Below are 25,508 nucleotides of genomic sequence, written 5' to 3' on the forward strand. Positions count from 1 at the left end.
GCAACTTTTTGGATGTAACTGCTTATTAAGCTAGTGACTGGATAGGTGAGGAGAGCTCGCCGCATGAGGTCACTTTTATAACTTTTCCAAGTGGACAGCAAAGTTCCTGATCTGCAGCTATTTGGGCAGATGTTTTACTAACGTCACGACCCACTGTCATTTCTTTACACAGTGAAATGACATCAGCAGCAAGTATAAAGACTTCAGTGTAACTTCAACCACTAAAGGTCTTGCTGTTTGCTTTGGGCTGCTCGGCTGGCAGCTTGAACGATTAGATCATTAACTACGCACATACACTATATTGCCAAAAGTATTGGGTCACCTGGTCATAAGTACGGTATGTGATTTTTGAGCGTTGCATTTCACATTTGGTCCCAATTTACTCTTATAATTCCCTCCACTCTTCTGGGAAGATGTTCCACTAGATATTTGGAGTGTGCTTATGGATATTTGTGTTCATCAGCCACAAGGGTATTATGAAAGGCAGGTACTGATGTAGGTGAGGAGACCTGGGGTGCAGTCAGCGTTCACATTTATCCCAAAGGTGTTCAGTAGGGATGAGATCAGAGCTGTACAGCAGGCCACTCAAGATCTTCCTCTCCAAAGCATGTACACTTTGTGCACAGGGGCATTGCCATGCTGGAACAGGTTTGGGTTTCTAAGTTCAAGTGAATGCAAAATTTTCTAATTAAAATTTTGTCTAAAGATGTCCTGTATAATTAAGTACCTCCAGCTTTGTGGTAACAGTTTGGAAAAGAACTACATATAGCAAGAAAGGTCAGGTGACCCAATTTCACTATTTGGTGTAAAAGACAGTTTCCTGTATATATGACATATAAACAATTAGATCTTGAATATTTGAAATGATCTTTCTTGTCCAATAAGCATTAGAATTCACCAAATGCTACTGTGTGAAAATCTAAAAAGAAACTTCACAGCGTTACGGCAAATATTCAATAATACACAGCTAGTCCACATTTTTTGTACACAGCTTGGTATATGGGTCAAAAAAGAGCACAGACCCCCTGAGAGCAGTAAGACTGTTAACACTCCCTCCCACCTTTACTCTCTGTCTCTCTCTCACAGACACATACATGCACACATACATAATATCCAAGCCACTGCTTCATCATGCTGTTTGGCTTTGTCAGTCCAGGAGATTGACACCTCAATCACAAATGTATGTTTTCTTTTCAGCACTTGAATAATTGCACGAGACACAGGTTGAAAGCAAGTAAAGGCATGGACGACAATCAAAAACTAAACTTGAGGTTTGAGATTGTTTGCTTTTATGAGCATATGGACTGTGGGATGATTTCTCTCATAGCTGTCCACCTTTTAATGGCATTCATGAGAAAAACAACTCTGACCCTCAGTTTTAATAAAACAATGTACACCAAAGTTTATAACAAACACAAAATATAGATGTGGACAAACACAAAAATCCATCAGATTTTCAAAAGACTAACCAGCATTCAAGTCCGTTATAATCCCACCTAGAGAGTCTGCACGTGCTTTATTTGTTTAAAGTTGTTTAAATACAGTGTTTTACTCCAAACTATATTACATGCACTGGAAGGAAGATCAAAGAGTAAAAATAGTAGGTTGGATGCATAATAAATGATTATTTTGGGCATAATAACAATCTTAAGCACAGCTAAGAAAAAGAAAGGAAAATAAAGTAAAGGAAAAGAAAAGAAAAATAAAAGAAAGGAAAGAAAAGAAAAGAAAGGAAAGGAAAGGGAAGGAAAAGAACGTGAAGAGAAGTAAAGGAAAGGAAAGGAAAGGAAAGGAAAGGAAAGGAAAGGAAAGAAAAGGAAAGGAAAGGAAAGGAAAGGAAAGGAAGGGAAGGAAAGGAAAGGAAAGGAAAGGAAAGGAAAGGAAAGGAAAGGAAAGAAAAGGAAAGGAAAGGAAAGAAAAGGAAAGAAAAGGAAAGGGAAGGGGTGAGAAAGAAAAGGGATGAGAAAGAAAAGGAAAGGAAAAGAACGTGAAGAGAAGTAAAGGAAAGGAAAGGAAAGGAAAGAAAAGGAAAGATAAGGAAAAGAAAGGAAAGGAAAGGAAAGGAAAGGAAAGGAAAGGAAAGGAAAGGAAAGGAAAGGAAAGGAAGACTTCGTGCTTGCCTGGTCTATGTAGAAAGCTGTGCCGGAGCGAATTTCTCGACGCTGCTTGAGGTCAGTCTCAGTCGTGTCTCTGGATAAAGCCACATACTCAACCTCTCTCTTTGTCAGCTCCTAGACACAAACAGCAAACATTTAAAGAACCTGTATATCTAAAATGAAATAACAAACGCTATATGGACAAAAATATTGAGACTTTCGCATCCATATGTGGTTCCTTCCCAAACTGTTACCACTCCATGAAGTTCTGGTTCACATGGGTGGAAGTGAAAGATCTTGATTGGCCTGCTATAGAGCTCTGATCTCAAGCCTATCAAACACCTTCCAGATGAACTGTAAGGCTGCACCCCAGGTCTCCTCACCTACACCAGTACCCAAACTTTACTAACAATGTTTTGACTGAATGAGCACAAGTCTCCAGAGCCACACTGGAAAACTAAGTGGAACCCAAAAGAGTGGAGTTTATTATAACAGCAAATAAGGACAAAATGTGGAATAAGAAATTCAAAAAGCAAATATGAATCTTAGGGTCTGCTGTTCAAAACTTTTGTCCATATAGTGTAGATTATATATCATATATTGCTGATTATGGATACACTGTGTTACCAGATACTGCATGGCAATGGAGCGGCGCAGTGGGCCAGGAGGACCAATGAGAAACACATCCTGTCCCAGCAGGTCTTTCTGCATGATCCATCGAAGGTGTTGAGTAACTGTCTGTGGCATGGATTCTGTCACTGCACCAAACACATTATTCGTTTAATACAATGGAGCAATGATACACAAGGTCTCACCATGAAGGTGGATCCATCACTCTTATTAAAACTGCCATTAACTTTAGATCAACTTAAAGCATTTTTTTTATTACAGTACATAAAATTGTAACTAACATATGACATGCTGACAGCATTTTCACTTTTGAGAAATCACTTCTTGATTTTGTTGTTTGTTTTATTGGTTTTAAACTGATTTAAATTTTTAATTTTTTTTTAAGCCAGACTGTCACTTCATTGAACAAACTGGAGAAGGTAAACTAACACAATTCAGCAACTCTTTCCTTTCTAAGTGAGCTACCTTTTGTCAAATCATTTACATTATTACATATAATTTGGACAGTTGAATGGCTGCAGCTGTCAATCCAGTCATGCAATGCAAAATGTCAAAAGCTTATATTTTGTGTTGATGATTGCAGATGATCAAATTAGGAGAAAACTTTATACAAAAAAAAAAAAATTATATATATACTTTACATATATATATATATATATATATATATATATATATATATATATATATATATATATATATATACAGTGCCCTCCACAATTATTGGCACCCCTGTTTTAGATGTGGTCGTTGTCGTTGCATCTGAGACCATACAGTCTTAAAAAGTCTTAATAGAATATTCTCCAAATAAGGAAGTTGTGCTCATAGCTTCGGAAAGCAATCGCTGACATCCGTCTGTGGAAAGTCAACCAGGGATATTACTGCATTAGCATAGTGATGTACTGTTTTTGTAGTCTGGTTTTTCCTTTCATTCCAAAAGACAATCAGACTGATTCTATTAGTGGGAAGGCAACATAGAGCATCTTCCTTTCAAATGTGTTCGCATTAAAAAAACAAACTATTTTCATTTACAGATAAATATAATAATAAACACCCTTGTAGTTTACTATCTGGGTTTCTATAACTCAAAATCCACCCTACTCTGTTAATCTGTAAACTTTGTAATGGCCAATGCCTTTAGAAACCTATATTTATTAACAAAACAAAAATGACTTGATATATACTTTGAGTTGGGATGAGCATGAAGCCTAATTGAATTAAATGAGTAATATAATGTTACTATATATATATATATATATATATATATATATATATATATATATATATATATATATTACATGCTGTACATATGCTACATATTTATCTGCACAATTGCTACTTTTTGCACTTTTGGTAGATGCCAAACTGCACTGTTGCTGTGTACCTGTACTATGCAATGACAAAGTTCTATCTATCTATCTATCTATCTATCTATCTATCTATCTATCTATCTATCTATCTATCTATTGTTTTGGAACTGGACTAAAGTCTGAACTGCAGACTGGATCAGATGAGAGTTGACGCTTCAGAGAAAAAAACACTGTCAATGATTAGTGCCACTGAGCGAAGCACATACTGTGATTTACTGGAACGAGCTCAGGGTTTCTGGGTATCTTCAGCTGATATGAGATTTCTCCGATCTTCACCGTGTCACCTGTCAATCAAGGCATGATAAAAAAAAGAAAACTGTATAAAACAAAGAACTGATATTAAACAAAAATGTGCTGGCAAACGTACAGTCTTGATCATTGCTAAATGTATTCTGACTAACATGATTGTGACAACAGTCTTTTGTGACAGCAACAGTATTTACTGTCACTGTGTTCAAGGTTACACTTCGTCCCAAACCTGCTTCTATTTCTAACACCTACATTCAGGCTGTCAGGGTGTATTCGGTAAAGTCTAAATGTAAAGTTTGGACTGTGCATCTACCTGATGAAGTGTTTAAGTGCTTGACCTCATGCGTGCTCCGTTTCCAGCCTTCCCTTGACATGACAGGACCCAAAATGTTCCGGAGTCTTCGGGCAGCCACGGCAGCAGCAGACCCTTTCAATAAAAGGTGTGACTGCATTGTGATTTCTGGTAGAATATCAATGTCACACAGCGGAACAGGCGGACATTCCGAATTAGTTATTGTTTCTCTCCATGTTCACTTCCCAAATCCACCGACAGTGTGTGTATAGCGGAGGAAAATAGACGAAGAACAGCGGCTATGCGTCGCATAATCGTTCCGTGTGAAACGGGGAACATCGTTCTGGTTCCGAGAAAAAAACTGACGGGCACATACTACTACTGCCACTACTACTACTACTGCCACTACTAGAACTAATACTACTACTACTGCCACTACTACTACTACTGCCACTACTAGAACTAATACTACTACTACTGCCAATACTATTACTACTGCCACGACTAGAACTAATACTACTACTACTGCCAATACTATTACTACTGCCACTACTAGAACTAATACTACTACTACTGCCAATACTATTACTACTGCCACTACTAGAACTAATACTACTACTACTGCCAATATTATTACTACTGACACAACTATTACAGCCACTACTACTACTACTACTATTACTACTACTACTACTACTAATAATAATAATAATAATAATAATATTAATAATAATAGTAAGAATAATAATGATAATTTTAATACTGCTACTACTAATTCTACTACTACTACTACTACTACTACTGCCATTACTATTACTACTACTACTAATAATAATAATAATAATAATAATAATAATAATAATAATTTTGAAACTGCTACTACTACTACTACTACTAATAATAATAATAATAATAATAATACTGCTACTACTACTGCCACTACTAAAACTAATACTACAACTGCCACTACTACTACTACTACTACCACTAATAATAATAATAATACTGCCACCACTACTACCACCACTACTACTACCACTACTACTACTACTACTATTACTACTACCACTACTACCACTGCCACCACACCACCGCCACCACTACTACCACTGCCACCACACCACCGCCACCACCACTACTACCACTACTACCACTACCACTACTACCGCCACCACCACTACCACTGCCACCACCATTTCACTGCCACCCACCACAGCCACCACTACCACTACCACCACCACTACCACCACCACTACTACCACCGCCACCACCACCACCACCACCACTACTACCACTACCACTACCACTGCCACCACTATTACCACTGCCACCCACCACTGCCACCACTACTACTACCACCACTACCACTGCCACTACTACTACTACCACTGCCACCACACCACCGCCACCACTACTACTACTACTACTACTACTACTACTGCCACTACTATTACTACTGCCACTCTACTACAGCCACTTTTACTACTACTACTACTACTACTACTACTAATAATAATAATAATCATAATATCCTAATGACGGTGTTATCATTGTCATCATTGCTCCTGTTGTTACTACATATTTAATACAGACAACACTCAATAATTTTATATTTATATATATATATATATATATATATATATATATATATATATATATATATATATATATATATATATATATATATATAATGTTCTGACCACATTGATAGTTTTGCTTTATGTGGGCAAATTAGACTACTATAATACCTACGTAATACCTACATTTCATGTATTTAAAATATTTCTACTATTTTAGACTTAAACCAGTAACCACAATTATGTACACAAGTTCTGTACTTGTACAGGAAGTGTGTGGATTTGTGGTATTTTCTTGTCAGCCATGGCATTGCAAACAGAGTGGTTACTTATCACTGGACTTCCCTTTTTTGGCCAGCATTTAGGTTTCATCTGAGAAAAACAGGCACACACTGAGTTTCAACCCATTTTGTAATCATTATTACATATAAACATTTATTCTCAAACTCAATTCCTTGGTGCATTTGAACTCCAAGTAACTATTTTCAACCCTCCTCTTTCAAACAGCTTTGCACTCAGAAAGAAAAAGAAAAGCTTCCTGAGGACTTCTTGGCCCATCGTTTTCAAAAAGAGAACAACTAGAATACACAATGTATATAGATCACGGTTTGCATGCTCACGTGTGATTTAACCAGATGATTCTAAAGGTCCCACACCAGTGCCTACAGGAATCAGAACTTTGCTTATTATATCTCATATATGTTCAAGAAAAAATACAAATAAAAAACACCAGTCGACTTCAACCTCAGATCGAGTCAAGAAAGAATTGAAAAGGATTAGGAGAATTAATAAGACTTGTTTTGTAGGATCAGGTCAAATGACATCATGGGCTTCGTCCATAATCGCGGCTTCTCTTCTCAAGTGTGTCAAAATAGGACAAGCACCAGCGGCGGGGTTTCGGACGTAGCCATGGTGATCGTTCCACTTCCTTTTACGGCTTGACGTTTATCACGTGGCGAGAAGAGACTCAGCCTTTGGAGAGACCCTGAAAGAGGAGGAGGAGGAGGAGAAGGAGGAGGAGGGAAGTGATAAGTGGCAGAGTGGAGACGCCGTAACAGGCTAATAGCGGGTTGAAGAATCCACCCATATGCCCGTTTACACGCTCACGAATTCACCGAAGGTTCATAGTGAAAGTGTGTGAAGCGCTGGTGTGTGCGATAGCGGGGATTTTTTGGAGGGAATATGGACGATGAGGACCAGTACACACGGAGCCCTGCCTGGGAAGAACTGGTGAGTATAAGCTCAGTGATTATTTCACCGGAGTTAGGATGTAGAAGGACAATGCTCTTCTCCTGTGTCTCTACACACATGCATTATGACTGATTACTGTAACTCTGGAATGAGCTTCTGATCAAACCTCGTGGCTTGGTTGAAAAATATCAGAAAATAAAGTGCTAGAGAGAGAGAGAGAGAGAGAGAGAGAGAGAGAGAGAGAGAGAGCTAAAAAGCTCCGCTTTTTGCTGCTTTTGTTGCAATCGGAGGAAGGGAGAGGAGGAAAGACGAGGAAAGCCGTCTCCACTGAGGTTAACTGCACTTCACAAGCCAAGCTGAGGAGATGTTAAGATAAGCTGATCTTTCATTTCAAAGGTGCTCCAGATCTTGAACTCGAGCTCTGCTCCACTGGGGCTGTGTATAAAGTACACGTGAACTACATTCAGAGAGTTTGAGGATTTCAGCAGAGTGAAGGTCAGTTGTACAAGAACAGAAGATAAATGTGAAAAACAAATCAGCACACATGATAACGCAGTAAAGAACAAAGTACAGTAGAGATATTAAACAGAATCAATAAAACAATAGTCTAAAATCGAATAGAAAAAAAAGAAGTCTTGACCCATAAGGAATAGAGACTTGAATAGAACTAAAAAGTAAAGAATAATGACTAGAACAGTGGAAAAATCATTCAATAGACCAGACATGATCTACAATTGAATAGATTAGATCAGATACCTATCTATCAGATCAGAGAATCAAGCAGAATCAGGCAGAATGAAAAAGAAATAGAGAATATTAGAGATTAGAGAACATACCAGAGTAGACTAGTAGGACAGAAAGTAGACATAGAAGAGAATTGAACAGGATATAGTATTGAATGGAATAAAATGATGGAGAAATGCATCATATTTCTATAGAGAATAATATGAAATAGAATAGTGATTAGTAAATGAGAAGCACAGCAATGTGACTGACTGTTGTTAGTCCAACTATTACCAACTAATGAATGATAATTAAAAAAGTCACCTATTCCACTCTTTCCTTGATTATATGGAATAATTATATTGTGAGGTATCACATTTTTTTTTTTGCTGATCACTGAAGCAAGGTTTGAGGAAGGACTTCTTGAATAAATCTTGAATGTATTAGAGTGCTGTATAACTGACAGTGATAGCTCAGGTGAAGGTAAGGAAGAAGATATTCAGAAATCACATCCCTGATGTTAACTAGGAAACCTTAAAGGGTGCCATGTAGATGTAGATGTAGATGCCTACAGTAAGATCTGAGTGTTTCTTAGATAAAGTTATAGCTACTCTTCCATGCATTTTATAACTTGTAAGAAAAAACATAAATAATGAAGTTCCACCTACAGGACCCGTTTATTGATTAGTGATTTTATTTTGATGAGTAGAGCAGGTTTAGAGCTGGAGCTGTAACACCCTCAGTAGGCTGTGCAGAGAGAGACATCTGTTGCAGGGGGAGTTTGAGCCACCACTAGGGTCTGCTACAGAGATTTCCTCCGGCTCTCTGGTTATAATAACAAGAAGAATAACCCTGATAATAATGATGAGAGTGTGTGTGCTGGGAAGACTCTCGGGCTGTGTGTAAGCACCAGCCGTGGCTTTTATAAAAATAAAAAAGAAAGGAAAAACGACATGTACAGGGAAGCGCTGGTTATATAGGATGTGGCGACAGTGTTCCTTTCTAGGAGAGTGAGTAAGACAGAGATCTCAGTGTATGGGAGGGAGGTAGGGGCAGAGGAGGAGGATGACGGCGAAGCGAGCCGCTGTGGAGCCCTTGTGCGGCTCTCCGTGGCTCGTGGATGGAAAGGGAGCGGCAGCAGCGCGCGCTCACCGCGGTTCCGCTCTCCCGCCGCAGGAGCCCCGCGGCGCGGCCGCCACGCAGCAGCAGCAGCAGCACAGCAGCGCGGGGTCCGGGGCCGCCGGAGGATCAGCGCCTGCGGACGAGTCTTCGGACAGCGAGGGCGAGCAGGAAGGGCCGCAGAAGCTCATCAGGAAAGTGTCTACGTCCGGCCAGATCCGGAGCAAGGTAAGGAAGCGAGCAAAACTACTGCACCATCATCACCATCACCGTCACCGTCAACATAACCTGAGTGTATGGATTGCAATGCACGATAACTATACATTCACCATACTCACTGCTTACACACGTTATGGCCTCCCTCTGCATAACACGAATCACTCTGTAGACCCAAAAACGACACGTAAAAAAAAAACATTCTTTTGTTTCTCGAGCTTTGCTTCACTATTCCCTCGATACAGACCAAATTGTCAGGGTTGTGAATTCAACAAACCTGTTGATGGGCCACTTGTTGAAATAACATGATGCTTTGAGTCAGACACTCAGGACATCATCATACACACACCATTGCTGTTAAATAAGGAAATAATTATTACTGAGAGAAAATAAAATACAGTCTCCTGATTGATGTATTTAGCACTGTTTCACTCGAAACATTCCCAATCCTCATTTCCATCCTCCACTTAAATAAACTTATTGCACATTAAGACTACTTGTTGCTCTTCGAGCATATGGTCCAGGTTCGTTGGCAGTTTAGACCAAAATCCTGTGCACAGGAACTCATCGACATAAAAAAAGTGGCTCTTTTCTGTCTACTACGAGATCCCCTCAATTATTGACTGCTGCTCTCTAGCCCCACTACATTATTTAAGAAGGCTATATTTAGAGGCTTGCTGCTCTAGATCATGAACTGATGCAAGAAGGCTCTTGACATGTTAATTAAGAGCCCATTACACACACCAGATGGGTAAATAGAGACTCCTTAAAATGTTAACAGAAATGAGAGCTCTTTCAAAATGTCATTCCATCCCTCATCTTCAGATTTCTCTACTGAACACAAGGCTGTATCAAGACGATGAATAACCGAGGTCTTTATCTCGTGACATAATAACATGGAATGAATGAAGGCATATTACTAATATATTTTGTTTGTGAAAATGCTCAGTTGAGAGCTTAAAGGGTGCTTAGATACATACTTTTTACAGTAGGTTATAGGATATATATATATATATATATATATATATATATATATATATATATATACACACACACACACACACACGCACACACAATGTGTGTGTGTGTGTGTATCGGAGGAGAGAAAACATACGTGCACACAATATAATCACTGTGCAATATAAAGTGCAATAAAAGCAATTGTTTTATAGTGCATTTTGAATTTTATTTAGTTAGGTCCCATAGGTCATATGTATCACAATAACAAACTAAGAAACGCCCAGCAAAAATGTCTTCGAAAATGTTTAACCATGTGTTCAATGATTGAGTCTTAATTTGACTTACGCAAGAATCTATAAAATTGTATTTTAGCTTTTTATTAAGATTTAATAAAAAATCTGAACCTATTAAAGGTCTGTAATTGTTCTATTTACTTTTCTATGCATTTGTGTAAATCTTTATGCGATGTGCCAGAAAAGTATATTGTGACCTATTTTATCATGATACTGAAATGAGATCATATTTTAAAGCAGTTATACAGTATACCATTTTAAAATGAACTAAATTGACAAACTTTAGAAAAAATTACGTTTTTTTCTGGTAGCTGTTGTAACTAGACTTGTTTTAACTGGACCTGTGCCGAAGCAGACTGCGCACTGGGCTGTGATGTGTGCAGATTAGCAGTAATGGAGCACACAGCCTCTGAGTGTTCCACCTCATTGTTTGCTCAACTTGGCTCATCATAGAGACTGTCTATGGCTTCCTGCCTACTCCTTGTCCACTGACACACACACACACACACACGCACACAGACACAGCACATATATACAGTGACACATGCATGCACACAGCTGTCCAGATGCTGTGGATGAAAACAAAATGAAGAAAGACTTGTTTTAATCTCTTTGTCTTATGATGTGTAGATTTGGTTTCCGTAGCAACACACCTCACAGTGTTTATTCAGTAGACTTCCCACTCAACACTCAGGCTATTTGTGCTGCTAGTTTACAGGTTTTCTACAAAAGCTTGGTGAGAAATTGTGCAACACAGCAGCCTTTGAGAGAGAAATATTAGTTAATTGAATTGTTGTATCTTACTTTTTCTCTTGATAAGATTTTTTATTCTTATTATTGTAATATTTGATTCTTAACATCTTGCAACATTCTATATAAGGATGTACAATTCTGAAAGATTTCATTAATTCCTTCTATAAATGTATTCATTATTATTATTATTATTATTATTATTATTATTATTCATTTATTTATTTAAACATGTTGCCATGTTAAAAGGATTTATTGTAATTTTCCACTGACGCTTGCTGATGCAACATTTCTTTCAGTTATTGTTCATTTTATGTATGTGATACAAGTAAACATATAATCGGGGCAGACTTCTATTTTAACTGTAAATTTGTTGACTTCAGAGCTGAAGTTTTTATCCTAAAGAGCAGTGTGAGGTCTCGTGCATTCTGATCACTTATATGTGTTGCTTTTGTTAATTAAGATTTTCATTCAAACAGTTAAGGACCATCCAAGATGCATTCAACAAATGAGGGCTTTGCTATAGCATTGAATGCCTTTACCATGAAAAAATTTTCAATTTTCTAATAAATATCAGCCCTCTGTGCTTTTAATGCACTGAAAATCTAAGGTTACCTGGTTGTCATTTGCGGTAATGCAATTAGCTCTGGAATGGGAGAATCTGATAGTGCAATTAAAAGCGGAAATGCATCCAGCTGATGTTGCATTTAGAGCTCATTGATACTGCGGTAGGCGATTACTTACACAGATTATCACTGTATGGTTGATTCGAATCGTTACTGATTATGCGTGGGAAATGTTGCACAGATGAAACTGGATGCTGCATTGTTAGACGAGGTTTACACACTTTTCTTAAGTCTTATATGATTTGCTTTATTATTAAAAATGGCAAAGAGTACAAATAAATGGCCATTATACTGTAGCATTCTACCCTATTCCTAATGTAAGTGCATCTTAAAAAGATCATGTTGTAGAGATTAGAAGGGGAAATCCATGACCACTCTGATAGAGAGAACTGCAATCTTATCTGACAAGTTCATTTATCGAGTTAGGGATATCTGCTTTGTCTGTGCATCCTATGCCCTGTACTCTAATGGATGAATAAGATGCACTTTTGGTTAGACAGCGGAGCTGGAAGAGTGGAATTGCCACAGGCATGAAGCAGAACGCACACCGTCTGTTTATGTAGTTTGCTGTACAATCAGATTATCTGCCTTTCATACGTAGGGCTCTTATTTCATGCAGGTGCAAGTGTAATTTAGTGGCATAACACCAAAAGGGTTCTAATTACTAATTGGTTTAGGCACAAGCTAAATTTCCCTTTTTGCCCTCACTTGCTATTTATTTATTTATTTATTTATTTTTATGACAGAATATTAACACATCTTGTACTGGGTAAGACTGTTAACCACAGGGATTTTTAGAGGCAGTGGATACAAGGAAAAAGGAAAGACTGAAAACAAGAAGAAAAAAACTGAAGTGATTGTATGCAAAGCATTCAGGCTATGAGCGAAACTGTGGTACAAACAACACCACATGAACATGACGAGAAACAAAGCTCAACAATGAGGTGCATACAAACTAGAACTTGTATAGAGGTGTTAATCAGGGTGAAATGAAACACAGGTGACAGTGTTTAGGATTTGGCAGGCTTGGTCTGATTGGAAATGAAGTTCAGTTCCCGTTTGACACTATCCTGATAGAGCAACCTCTCTTTACTCACAGCTCTCGGTGAGCAAAACACAGTCAAGAGAGGCACTTGGACGGTCTCCACACTGAAACTTTTAAACTAGGACAGAACCTGTACTTTCCTGATTCCAAGAAAAGCACTGTTCTATTTCCAGTAGAGCTGTTGCTATTGATTATTTTAGTTATTGAGTATTCTACCGATTATTCCAACGATTAATTGAGCAATCAGATTAGAAGTACTTTTTTAAAATAGAGATAAATAATAAATATACAAGAGAAAAAAAATAAAACAGGTCTCTTAAAACGAACAAGTATTTTGAATCATTTTATTGCTGAAATTGCATACAAGAATATCTGTGAAAACGAAACCGATTTAGTACATTTAATTGCCATATTACCGTACATCAAAATGTAAATACAAATATATCTCTCTGTTGTTGTTTTTTGCCTGAATCCTTTGAAATCCCAAAGAAAAAAGTTTGCTTTTTTCTTGCAATTACGACTTTTTTTCTTGCAAAAATGTGACGAAAACGGGCTTCCATACGAATCTTCTCCTCGCTCTTTGCTGTTTTGTCCCCGTTCCTCCATTTTTTCATTCTGCAGAGTGTTTACCTGTCCATAGCGCTCCAGAGTTTAGCAGGTGGTGCATTAGTAATAATGGTCCGTGGGGCAACACAATGTTCCATGTGTAGTTACATGGACTAAACGAAGGATATATAACATTTTTTTCGGCTTCTCCGATTATGGTTCGCCACAGCAGATCATCTGTATTCATGATCTGCATGTTTGATTTGGCACATGATTTAACGCTGGATGCCTTTCCTAACGCAACCCTCCCCATTTATCCGGGCGCATACTTTGGCCACATTGCCATCACACCTACTTTGGGTATAATGTTGCCACAAGATTTCAAGCACACAGTTGTCAAGAATGCTAATAAACTGCAAGCGAAATAAAATTCTACAAAATGTTGTGATACATTTATTTCAAGTTTGCAATAAGACTTTTTTTTTTTTAAAAACTGTTGGATAATTTCTCACAAAAAAAGAGTATTATTATGTATTTAAGCATTGCATGAGCAAGAGTGTGCTTATACTGAATTGCAGCATGGCTATGATTTGGAGATATTCAGTGCTCTTGAGAAATTGCTGATATCAGCAATTGTCCAACAAAATAACCCAGGGTTGCCAGATGTATTGATCGCAGAAAGATAAGCCCAGAGTGTGAACACACACAAAAACACATCTATGATGTAAAATCTATAAATCACATTTACTAGTATGCCGCTATAAAAATGTCACTGTCACTATTGGCATGCACTTTGAATGCTATCTAAATGATAGCTAAACACACCCCTTCCTTTTATACCATTTGGCAGACACCTTTATCCAGAGTGACTTACAACTAAGCAGTTGAAGGTTAAGGGCATTGCACAAGGGCTCAGGAGTGGCAGCTGGGTCGTGCTGGGATTTGAACTCAAGACCTTCTGATCAGAATTCCAACATCGTAACCATTGAGCTTCCCACTTCTCTAATAAATCATTATTTAATTTAAGCCCAACCCATTTTTTGACAGCTTTTTCACTTTTTGCCAGGCAGCTGCTTTTACTAATGTTCACTAAAATAAACTTTCTTTCGGCTTCTCCCATTAGGGGTCACCACAGTGGATCATCCGTATTTGTGATCCGCATGTTCGATTTGGCACATGTGTAACGCTGGATGCCCTTCCTAACGCAACCCTCCCCATTTATCTGGGCTCGGGAACGGCACTAACAGTGCACTGGCTTGTGCAACTTAATGGCTGGGTTTGGTTCCCTGAATCCAAACCACTGACCACAAGGGAACCCTACTAATGTTCACAGAAATAAAATAAGGAATACAAACACAAAATTGGCTGAATATGATGCTATTGCCTGAATAATGAAAAATAATAAATAATAGAAAATATTAGATTATGGGATGGGATGTGACCACTTTTGAATTGAACAACAATTACAAGTTGCTGTTAAAAAATGGCACGCTGTATCTTTTATTAATTCATTGTTGCATGTTGTGGTGTGTCTATGAAACAAGTTTACTCCTGTAAACGGTTGACTAAACAGCTTTTTATTTTCATAGAAAATTCACTTTTGTCATGTTATAAAGCTCTCTTAAATTCTTTGGTTTCATTTACCATTTCTGGTGACTCAATTCAAAAAACACACTTTATCAGTGATTACACACAAATTTTGTAATAAATCTATGTTTAAGTTGCCAAAGAAATGATAATGATAAACCTGAGTTTTGTCATGCAGCTCTAACTAATGTAAAATCCATGCTGTTAGAGAAGATAAATCAAAACATTTTGACCAATCAGATTCGAGAATTAAACTGATTCACAAACCATAAGGCTCCTGGGAAATAAAGTTGTTTCATAGTCTTTTCCCATATATTACAGGCAATGTTTGTTGATTTACTGTGGGGATTTAACAGATCAGCTCTGTTGATAATATAGGGAGTAAATACAGAAATCCTTCTATAAACCTTTGCCTTCAGTTACTTGGTTCCTGTTGGACACAAGATTAAATAAAGATTCTCCATTCAAATATGACTCCCTGCTTTTTCACAAGGGGTTTGTAAGCAAATCATTAGAGGCAAAATTGCTCCCAGAGGAGGGTAAAAGCCAAGATATTATTATAATTTCAATAGATTATTATAATTTCAATTTTCATTCTAATTGGCTCCAGTTGACATAGTGAATTTAGTTTCCTTTTGCAATGATTGATTAGTTTGTGGTGTGTGAGTGTGCCAAACCCCAATAATACTATAAAAATGCTCTGAATCTAATTGTAAGATCACAGTTGGTATTTGGACATACCACGTTTTGGCCACAATAATCGAGACTATATTCATAGGCAGTCTGAAAGATATGTTTGCATTATGCGTGTATTTTGGGGGAGGGTTGGCATGCAACAGCTAGCTTCTTTTCTTGTTAAGCAGCTTTAATGGTTGTTCTCCTCCGCTCCCTCCCCTGCTGACTGTATAGCAGTGTTTCAGTGGCTGTCATTCCTTCCGCCTCCCCACGCCTGAGCGTCCTGACCAGTGTAATTGTTACCTTATGTACTGCCTCCTCTGTACACAATGGCTCTGTGTCGCAGGAGATGGGAAAATTATGTGCAACAGTTGACAAGGTGTAATTGCTGGACCAGTTTAAACCCCGCTGCAAAGTTTTAGTGAAAGTGGTATTTTTAACTTCTAGGGCGGCATCAGGGTGTTTGTGTTAATGTGGGGCTCCGATCATGCTCTGCTAATACAAAGCCTGAAAAGTCATCGCCGGGGAGGCAACGTGTCCCTGCAGCTCTTTGTGATTTCACCGAAGATCATTTATTTTTCAGTTGCTACTTTGTGCCATCCATGGAACTGGAGTCTCAGGTTGTAACTGTGTGATGAGGAGGATGTGTGAATCTATGCTTCTGCAGTATCACCATCAAAATAAACATAGACATTTCTTCACAGTGCGTTTCAGTACATTTTTAGCGATCTGTAAGTGCCTCACTAAGGACATTTTGGGGTGATTCCACAAACCATTCCTAAAATACAAAGCAGAACTCTGCCATTGTGTTAGCATTGGGTAAAGTCAATTTCCTTAATACAATATTTACTCAAAAAACAACAACAACTGTATTTGCAAATTTTGGCTTCTTTCAGAGCAAGTGGTTTACTGATTTCCTTATTTTCTTGACTGAGAATTAGTTATCTCAGAGCTGGCTCGCAATTAGACCCAAGGCCATTTGCGACAGCAGTATACAATGGTGTGAAAGCTTTGTGCGAGGTTTGATACACAGACCATTGAGTTAGACTTTGCCTTTGGGTAATTGCTAACACACATCAATGTATTCTTTCAATTCCAGTTTCTGCCATAAAACCCCACAGGCCCAATATTGTAGATAGAAAAATCAGCATTGTGCACAAAAGGATATTATTTACAGGACTCCAGTCAGTAATAAGGATTGTAAAAAGGCTTGGTAATTTATATTTATTTATGCAATGCGGTTTGCATACACAGGTTTACGCTATCACATTGGATTTGTTCATTTAATTTATGTAGCTCTTATATGATGTTGTACTGGTTTGACATGTAGATGATATTTTCTGGTTAATGTTTACTTTATGTAAACAGTGAATCAGAAAAGGCCAAGCTCAAACATTCCTACTGTAGTTATCTAGCTCTAGTATGTCTTTTGTGAGGATTGTCTAAGCTGTCTTCACACATATGTGTTGCATTACCTGATTGTAAATTATTTGTATTAGATAGGCCAGAAATGTCGATTAAATTCCGTCAATAAATATATCAATTAGAAAGTCCTGGGAAACACAAGATTCTTCAATATAATCGAACAATATTTATGCACAATAATTTATACGAATACTTTTATCTCGTTTTCAATGACAAAAAGAAGAAATAGAAAAGAAGAATCGTTAATTAAATAGCTGAATTATTTGTAGTCAGTATCTACATCTATCTAGTATTTAACATTTTGTGTATGTTATTGTTTTATTTGTTAAAGTAAAAGAAATGTGCATTTGTTTAGAATTCAGTTGAATTTCATCATATTTATTTTAGTTTTGTATAAATTTGGTCAAGAATTTGCCATTGCTTTTTGCTACAAGATGATTTTTGCTGCACAAATGCTTAATTATAGTACGTACTTTTAGACTGATATTCGTTCCACAGACAATGCCATTAAACAATAACGTTTTGTATGAAAATTAATCATCTGGCAAACCTGAATAAATGTATAATAAAGTAGCCACACATAGTGAGAATATACTGATGTGTTTGGTACTGCATATGACATACTGTACCTGCCAAAAGTTTAGAGACACCAAGTCTTTTGTTTGAGACACATGCATGTTCCTTTTGTTTATATGCAACAAACAAGGTAACTGAATGGGATTATTTTTTCATCAAAGTGTCACCTTAGGCAATTACAGTAAGTGTTGAATGAAATACATGTAGCTCTGTCACATCCCACTTCATAAGTTTCTGCTTTTTTTTGAAAGTACATGCTAACTAAATATATTCATGTAGGTTAAATAATGGAAGTAATACCGAACCAATATGGCTACCATACCATACTTCAACACCATCAGTACTGTGACTAATTCAAATCGACTTCACCATATAACAAGATAGTGACTTAAGGCATATGTCCAAGCTCTAAAAGTGTTATTTAGAGAACAAAAAGTCAGAGTGTTATCTAGAAATATCCATCTAGTGAAGATCACCGTTGGCAAGTTTTTTACGAGAGGCGACGCAAAGTATTTCAGCTGAATGTTTGGAGAAACAAACTGTCTGGATGCCAAGAGTGTGTAAAACTATTATTCAGACTAAAGAAGGATTTTTCAATGTAAATAAAGTGTAACAACTGTACACATATATTGTTTGTTTAAAGTAAATTTTTATACCCAGTTAACCTAGTTTGTTGTATATAAGGAACAAAGGAACATGCGCATGTCTCTCAAAAACGATAAAAAAACGACGTGTTTCTAAACATTTGACAGGCACTGTATTACAGATGTGGGAGGTGAAACCACAGTGGACTCTTAGAATTAAGAACATGTATTTAATGCAATTTATTGCCATTAGTTACGCAGGAGCAATAGGACGAAGTGTTCATCTTTTCCTGAGTTTATTCCAAAGACAGATCAGACGCTGAGGTAAGTCCTGAAGTCAGAGATTTATTCAGTGTGCTACAGAAAAGGGAACAGGAAGCCACCTAGCTGCACTTATGCGTATGGGACTTATGCAGAAAGCAGCACTTCTATGAACGTTTATTAAGTATTATTAAATGAATAATGTCATTTTTTATTAAAATAGCTTACTCATACTCAAGTACTTATGTTGCCCTAACCATTAAATAATGATAAAATCTTTCTGTTCATAATTTTTTCCTTCATTCCAGTTCAGAGGATGTCAGGCAGTAAGAGTGTGTAGGGGAAAATCATCAAGATGTGTTTACTGCAGCAGAGTGCCCGTCTTGGCACTAGGCACATCCTCTGTGTGTGTGTGTGTGTGTGTGTGTGTGTGTGTGTGTGTGTGTGTGTGTGTGTGGTGCCGGCACAGCAGGCGTGTGCCAGCGAGTGAGATAGTGAGGCTGGATATCCTCAGGGACAGGATGGAAGCCTGTTTTCTTCATTCACTTTCTGTTCGAACTCCTGCTTTGTGCTCCTCCTGAACACAGCTGCTGCCCTCATTGGCGCCTTAGTCTATTGTGTAAATGTATTCACATACACACACACACACACACACACACACACACACACAACTTTGTGTGTCACATAGAGATATGAGATTACTATTGTGGTGTAGTGTGGTGTGTGTGTGTGTGTGTGTGTGTGTGTGTGTGTGTGTGTGTGTGTGAGTGTGGTGTTGTGTGTTGTGCACTAAGGTGTGGGTGTACTCTATGGCACAGTAAGGTTACTCAGTTCTGTCTGGCACAGAGCAATTCTCCCTGTCAGTGTTTTGTGGAGAAAAGCTCTATTAATAGTTCACTGCTTGTCCTACTTGGCAACAGGAAAGGAACTAAAGAAAAGAAAAGGGTCTATAGAGACCAAAAAGGGGGCATGAAAATAGAGCATTAAAGTAGATCATTAAAGTTATTACTTAACCCTATTGAGAAAAAGTATTGTCATTGGTATTTCAATGTACTTTGCATGCACAGAATTAACAGCAATAAAAATAATAACATTCAGTGCTTCATCTGTAATTTCCTCTCTTTCGCTATAGGCACAGGACATTAAAAAACATCTCTCACAGCGTTTTCAATTCTCTCTGCTTTTAGCTGCTCAGCTGGGGAAAGAAGAAAAAAAAAAGAGAAAAAAACTGAACAAAGCAGCATGCAGTTATGCAGCTCTCATGAATTCTCTCACTCAGTCGAGTTCTTGGTGCTGAAATTGGATTAGGTAAATTGCCCTGCTGATTGCATTGCACCTCTCGCCCATCTGCTGACCTTTTCCACAAAGAGATGTTAGGCTGCTCGCCAATGACAGAGAATAATGCTCGGTTGATGTGCGAGACGTCTAAGCAAGCGAAATGCTTCGTGTCGATGTAACACTAAGGAAGTCACATGGATGACGTGTGGTTTGTGTTTACCTATCCTTCTGCATCACTACTTTAATGTTTACTTCATAGGGCACATGAACGTCCTTATAAGGAAACTCGAGTCATCGTAATTTGTTGCAGGAATTTGATTTTGAAACTGCACTACGTGAGGGAAACATCTGATAGAAACTTTGCACGGAGGGTCTGTTCGAGTTGCAGACGTACAGCAGAATGTACAAGTAAAAGAGTGATGATTAGATATGGTGTGCATTAAATGAAAAATTTAACATTTGAAAATTCTGGTTAGAGAAATTCACAAAATGAGCGACTATACTAGCTAATAAATGATGTGATTTGAAGGTGTCTATCTATCTATCTATCTATCTATCTATCTATCTATCTATCTATCTATCTACCTATCTACCTATCTATCTATCTATCTATCTATCTATCTATCTATCTATCTATCTATCTATCTATCTATCTATCTATCTATCTAGATTGTTATTTTAATTACTTGCATACTTGCCTCATACAATTTTAAGAGAGTGAGTAAAGAGAAGATGACTGCCTGTTCTTTTTTATGAATGCTAAGACTAAACGCAGCAGTCAGGAGAGATTTTAAAGTATGAATGATAGTTACAAAAACAATTATATCTATACCAATACCATGTTTTCTACTCAACATTTTACTTAGTTAAGATCATAAGTAACTAAAATGTCACATGAGGTGCAGTTTACAAGTGTTATTTGAGTCCCAAAGACTTTAACAATTATGTAGTGTGTGTGTGTGTGTGTGTGTGTGTGTGTGTGTGTGTGTGTGTGTGTGTGTGTGTGTGTGTGTCGGTGGACTGACTTTCTGTTTAAGTTGACACAGCTGTGGCACCAGGATGTCAGATCGAAGCCTGCCTTTCTGTTTGCAATCCCCTCAGAGAGCATATTTCCTTTGCTATAAATAGCTTCCCACCCCTATATGTCTGTGGATTCTTGTTTTTTCTTCTCTTTCTTTCTTTCTTTCTTTCTTTCTTTCTTTCTTTCTTTCTTTCTTTCTTTCTTTCTTTCTTGCTCTCTCTCTCTCTCTCTCTCTCTCTCTCTCTATCTCTCTCTCTCACTTCAGTGTTCATGCTATATTTGTAGCTGAATGGACAGGAAGGAGCACGACCGCTTCCAGCTCTGCGGTTTTTGTTTATTGTTGGTTGGGAATAGAATAATGTGAAATGACAGTACAGCCCTACTAAAGGCGACTGGCTGACACTGTGACCCAGGGGTCATCCCTGAACACGCACACACACACACACACACACACATACACACACACACACACACACACACATAACCCATCCATGCAACACCAGGGCTTGTACATATATACATGGTTATGCTCAACAAGGATCTGCTGCCTTCAACTCTATAGCAGTGTAATTTTGTAAACTGAACTCTGAGGTCCTCTGTGTTTGACAGTATGTGTGTAGAACTGTTCGTCTCACTCAAGCATTGCTTTGAGTAATGAGCTTTTTTTATTGTGTGCCGTTCTCCTTGTCTCTTCGCTCTCAAGCGTAAAATAGTAGTTGGAACGCACTTGACATGCCTTCACTTTTAAATCCTGCATCATTTAACAGTTTCAGACTCTCCTATAGAGACCATAATTTGATATGTAGTGCACAGAGATTAATAGGCTTTGAAACAATTGGCTGAGCACTGTTTCTAATTCGAAGCACTGTTTGAAAGGGATCTGGTTGAATTGAAGAAAGCTTGTGTTTCTCCAGAGCAGCATTTGAGTAACAAAACCAAGAAATTTGATAAGCAAAGTGCTTTCGGTTAGTGTGGGCATGGCCACACGAAACATGAGTAAGAGCCTCACTTTAAGCAGAGTAAACCACAACATATGACACATTTCATTAAATGAAAAACTGTAAAGTGCTGACATTTCGAAGCATTTACATAGTAATGTAAAAAAAAGACATAAAGAGTTCTCACAAACCCAATGATTCCATCTTCTCACAGATCTTTTTTTGTTTACCACTTTGTCATAATGTGCCTTTGGATTCTGGGGATAGATGAATGTCCTCATCCTGTTTTACTTTCTCTTTGTAGACGAGTGTGAAGGAAGGCCTGCTCCTAAAACAGACCAGCTCTTTCCAGCGCTGGAAAAAAAGATACTTCAAACTCCGTGGCCGGACGCTTTACTATGCCAAGGATGCCAAGGTGAGGTTATTGAGCACATTTATGATGCCGGTACATCACATTTAGCTGGATCATACCTGACATACATTTGGTGTTGTTGGCACTTTTCCACCAGTTAGTGTGGTACGGCATTGTATGTGTAACAAATCTCACATTCTGCTGCGACCTGAAATATATTGCACGGGATTCAAACAAATGTCCTGCAAGGGTACACAAAGTTGGAGCTCGTGCAGACTGTCACTCACAAGTTTTCTATGTGATCACATTTATCTGTCCAGCAGCATGATTAAAAAATACATTTATTGGTATTACATATTTCAATCTGCTACATATCTTTTTCTATGCATTATCAATTTTTGGTAATGATGAATGCAGAAGTCAAGACTGCAATATTCTGGATGCTCAAATACATGATCACATCAGCTTTTTTTACTCTCTTTAAGATGTGAAGATGTGCAGTGCAGCACAGTGATGTTTACAGACCTACACGCTATTACATTTCACTAGCACGTTCACTAACCTAATGTGAAATTATATTACTAGCCAGCAACCTCTAGAGAATCCATCTACACTTAGGAAAAGGCCACAGGTTCTCAAACATGTTGAGGAGAGTGTGGGATTTTGGTTTAGTAATCATTTCTATGCCATACCATCCTTTCCAGTGAAAAAGTGAAACACAGACTAGAAGGCGCGCTAGCCCCTATTCTTTTCTCACAGCTGAGCCATCTCTAATGTAGAATTTGGATTAGGGGAAGTAGAAAGTAATGTAAGATTAGACAAAGATTTTAGGCACTTGGAACTGGTAGATTAATACATTATACCCCCACTGCTCTTAATGCCATGGTGTATATGTGTGTATGTGTGTGCGTGTGTGTAATTGCCCTGTGGCAGACGGGTGGCGTGCTGGCCCGATGGCAGTACCGGGTCTCACGTAGCCGCGTGTGTTGGAGGGTTCTGTCCGTCTGCTGGTCCGGCGCTCGCCGCCCGCCTCCCGCTCTGGGTGCCAGTGGATCGGAGGAAGGTTTGGTGGCGATTCGGGTTAGCAGCAGCTGCAGCAGGAGCCACCTTTCTGGCACTGGATACCCGTCTCTCTCGCTCTCCTCGTTATAGCTGAGATAACTGATTGCCATTTGCTACATTCATTTTGCTGGCTCGTATACTCTGGCATCATTAAGATGCCTGTTCTCCCCCATTGTGCCTAATATGGGATATGAGCTGTGCAATGGTTGAGAACGTCATATCATCGCTGTCTTCATGTCTACATAAGCGATAAAGGAAACATGTTGTGGAGATTTGGGCCTTGTGTGTCACTGTTTTTTGTCTGAACGGAGAGACTGTTTAAACTTATCTCGAATCTGCACCCGCTCTGTGTGACGCCCCAGCACGAAGAGGCTAAAGACAGTCAGCCATTCAGTGTGTCCTCGCTGTCTCCACCATGTATGTCATTCCGTATGTCATACGAAAATATCCTCGTTCTGCTTTGACCCAAAGGTTAAGGATGGCATTCAAACACTGTCTCATTTTCTGCAAATGAAAGAAAAGGCTTTTCAAGACCTCAATTTCTAAGAATCTCTTTTGCAATTCCAAAAGAAAAAAACATCCTTTACGTAAATGTTCTGATTAAATGTAGAAGGAGCTATTATTGTGTATGTGAAAGAGAGGAGAGTCCTAGCAGTGACCTCACAGGCACAAATGAAGTGGCTAAGCATCTGGGGGCCTCTGTTTGTGTTGGCATGACACCCTGCTCTCCAACAGATATTGCAGACTAAGTCCAGCCAGCCAACATTGAGCCAGCATTCTCCCTAATAGATGCAAGCCAAGACTGCAGATCATATCATAAACAGGATGACACAGCGCTTACACTTCCCAAGTACACAGTCATCACTTAGTCAGATATCTGCCAATCAGCACTTGAATATAGATTAAGTACTGTAAAGTGATCTGGCCTTAATCGCAAGCCTTTGGTTCAATGTTAAAGGGAGTTCTTTGCCATCTCATGGAGATTTTGGAGCTGCTCTAAAGCATTATGGAGCACAAGGAAGCACTGAAGGTTGTGTGAATGCCCACATGTCTCATGCCCGTTCTGTTCATTGCTTTCCTTTCGCGCTTCAAGCCTCCACCGCTGTTAGGAAGACTACCATGTATGAACTCATGCTCCTAAATCACGAACATACATATCCATGAAGAGGATGCAAATAAAGCACTTTAAGAAGTATAAGGACTGCATTAACAGTGACGAGCTACAGTTTTCAGTGAATCCAGGTTGATTCACCTATTAAGCTAGACTTTACTTTTTAAACTGATAAAATAAGCAGTCGCAAAGCGGTAATACAGTGTGTTTACGATTTCTCTGTGCTGTTCTCTACAGTCCCTTATCTTCGACGAGGTGGACCTCTCAGATGCCAGTGTTGCAGAATCAAGCACAAAGAATGTCAACAACAGTTTCACGGTAAGCAGCTGTTTCAGTGGATTACATCAACAGTGCAGGGGCATGTACACTGTACACATGTCAGTGATTCAGCATGCATATATATATATATATATATATATATATATATATATATATATATATATATATACACAAATCTTAGTGCCCTTAGTACTGTATTAAATACTGATTTAATAACTGTTATTAGAGGCATCCTTTAGCCACATAGAGTCTAAATATTGCGAGAATCCTTTGTGCTTCATTTGTGATTACTGGTCTTTTTAATCTAATCCAAGGCGGATGGTTTGCGTTTTTGATTTTATTATAAGGAACCATATGCATATGAGGGCATGCGATATAAATTCACACAGCGGTCACATCGCAAAAATACGGTCAATAGAATGTTGCCTTTTTTCACTGCTCACCCCCTGCCCAGTACCAAACAACCAGCCAAATGTGTGGACACCTGACCAATCACTTCAATATGTGCTGGGAAACATCCCATTATAAATGTAATTCCGCCTATTTATAATAACTTCCATGATTCGGGAAAGCCTTTCCACTCCATATCGGAGTGTGGTTGTTGGGTTTTACTGATTCAGCTACAAGAGCGTTAAGTGGGGTCAGACACTAATGTCGGCCAAGAAGGCTTGACATGCAG

At 38.4% G+C, this 25,508-nt stretch overlaps 2 protein-coding genes across 7 annotated transcripts in view; one reads left to right on the forward strand and one right to left on the reverse strand.

The window, feature by feature from the left end:
- Positions 1 to 4,992, reverse strand: part of vwa8 (von Willebrand factor A domain containing 8) — a 69,556-nt gene extending 64,564 nt beyond the window's left edge. The window contains exons 1-4 of the mRNA XM_046844880.1: positions 4,656 to 4,992; positions 4,300 to 4,377; positions 2,724 to 2,854; positions 2,121 to 2,231 (exon numbers count right to left, since the gene is read on the reverse strand). Of these exons, the coding sequence (XP_046700836.1) occupies positions 2,121 to 2,231; positions 2,724 to 2,854; positions 4,300 to 4,377; positions 4,656 to 4,794 (459 nt within the window). The 5' untranslated portion in view covers positions 4,795 to 4,992. The remainder of the gene's footprint in view (positions 1 to 2,120; positions 2,232 to 2,723; positions 2,855 to 4,299; positions 4,378 to 4,655) is intronic.
- Positions 4,993 to 7,233: 2,241 nt separating this feature from the next.
- The window catches only part of dgkh (diacylglycerol kinase, eta), a 48,357-nt gene continuing 30,082 nt past the window's right edge, over positions 7,234 to 25,508 (forward strand). For 2 of the 6 annotated variants that reach the window (XM_046844576.1, XM_046844581.1), the window contains exons 1-3: positions 8,801 to 9,472; positions 22,330 to 22,440; positions 24,788 to 24,868. In XM_046844576.1, the coding sequence (XP_046700532.1) occupies positions 9,191 to 9,472; positions 22,330 to 22,440; positions 24,788 to 24,868 (474 nt within the window). In that variant the 5' untranslated portion in view covers positions 8,801 to 9,190. Of the gene's footprint in view, positions 7,442 to 8,794; positions 9,473 to 22,329; positions 22,441 to 23,310; positions 23,458 to 24,787; positions 24,869 to 25,508 lie in introns of those variants that run through there. The other 4 variants (XM_046844578.1, XM_046844588.1, XM_046844577.1 and 1 more) reach the window with 4 other exon arrangements.

This window comes from Silurus meridionalis, chromosome 3 (genome assembly GCF_014805685.1).
Source record: "Silurus meridionalis isolate SWU-2019-XX chromosome 3, ASM1480568v1, whole genome shotgun sequence".
In the NCBI taxonomy this organism is placed as follows: domain Eukaryota; kingdom Metazoa; phylum Chordata; class Actinopteri; order Siluriformes; family Siluridae; genus Silurus; species Silurus meridionalis.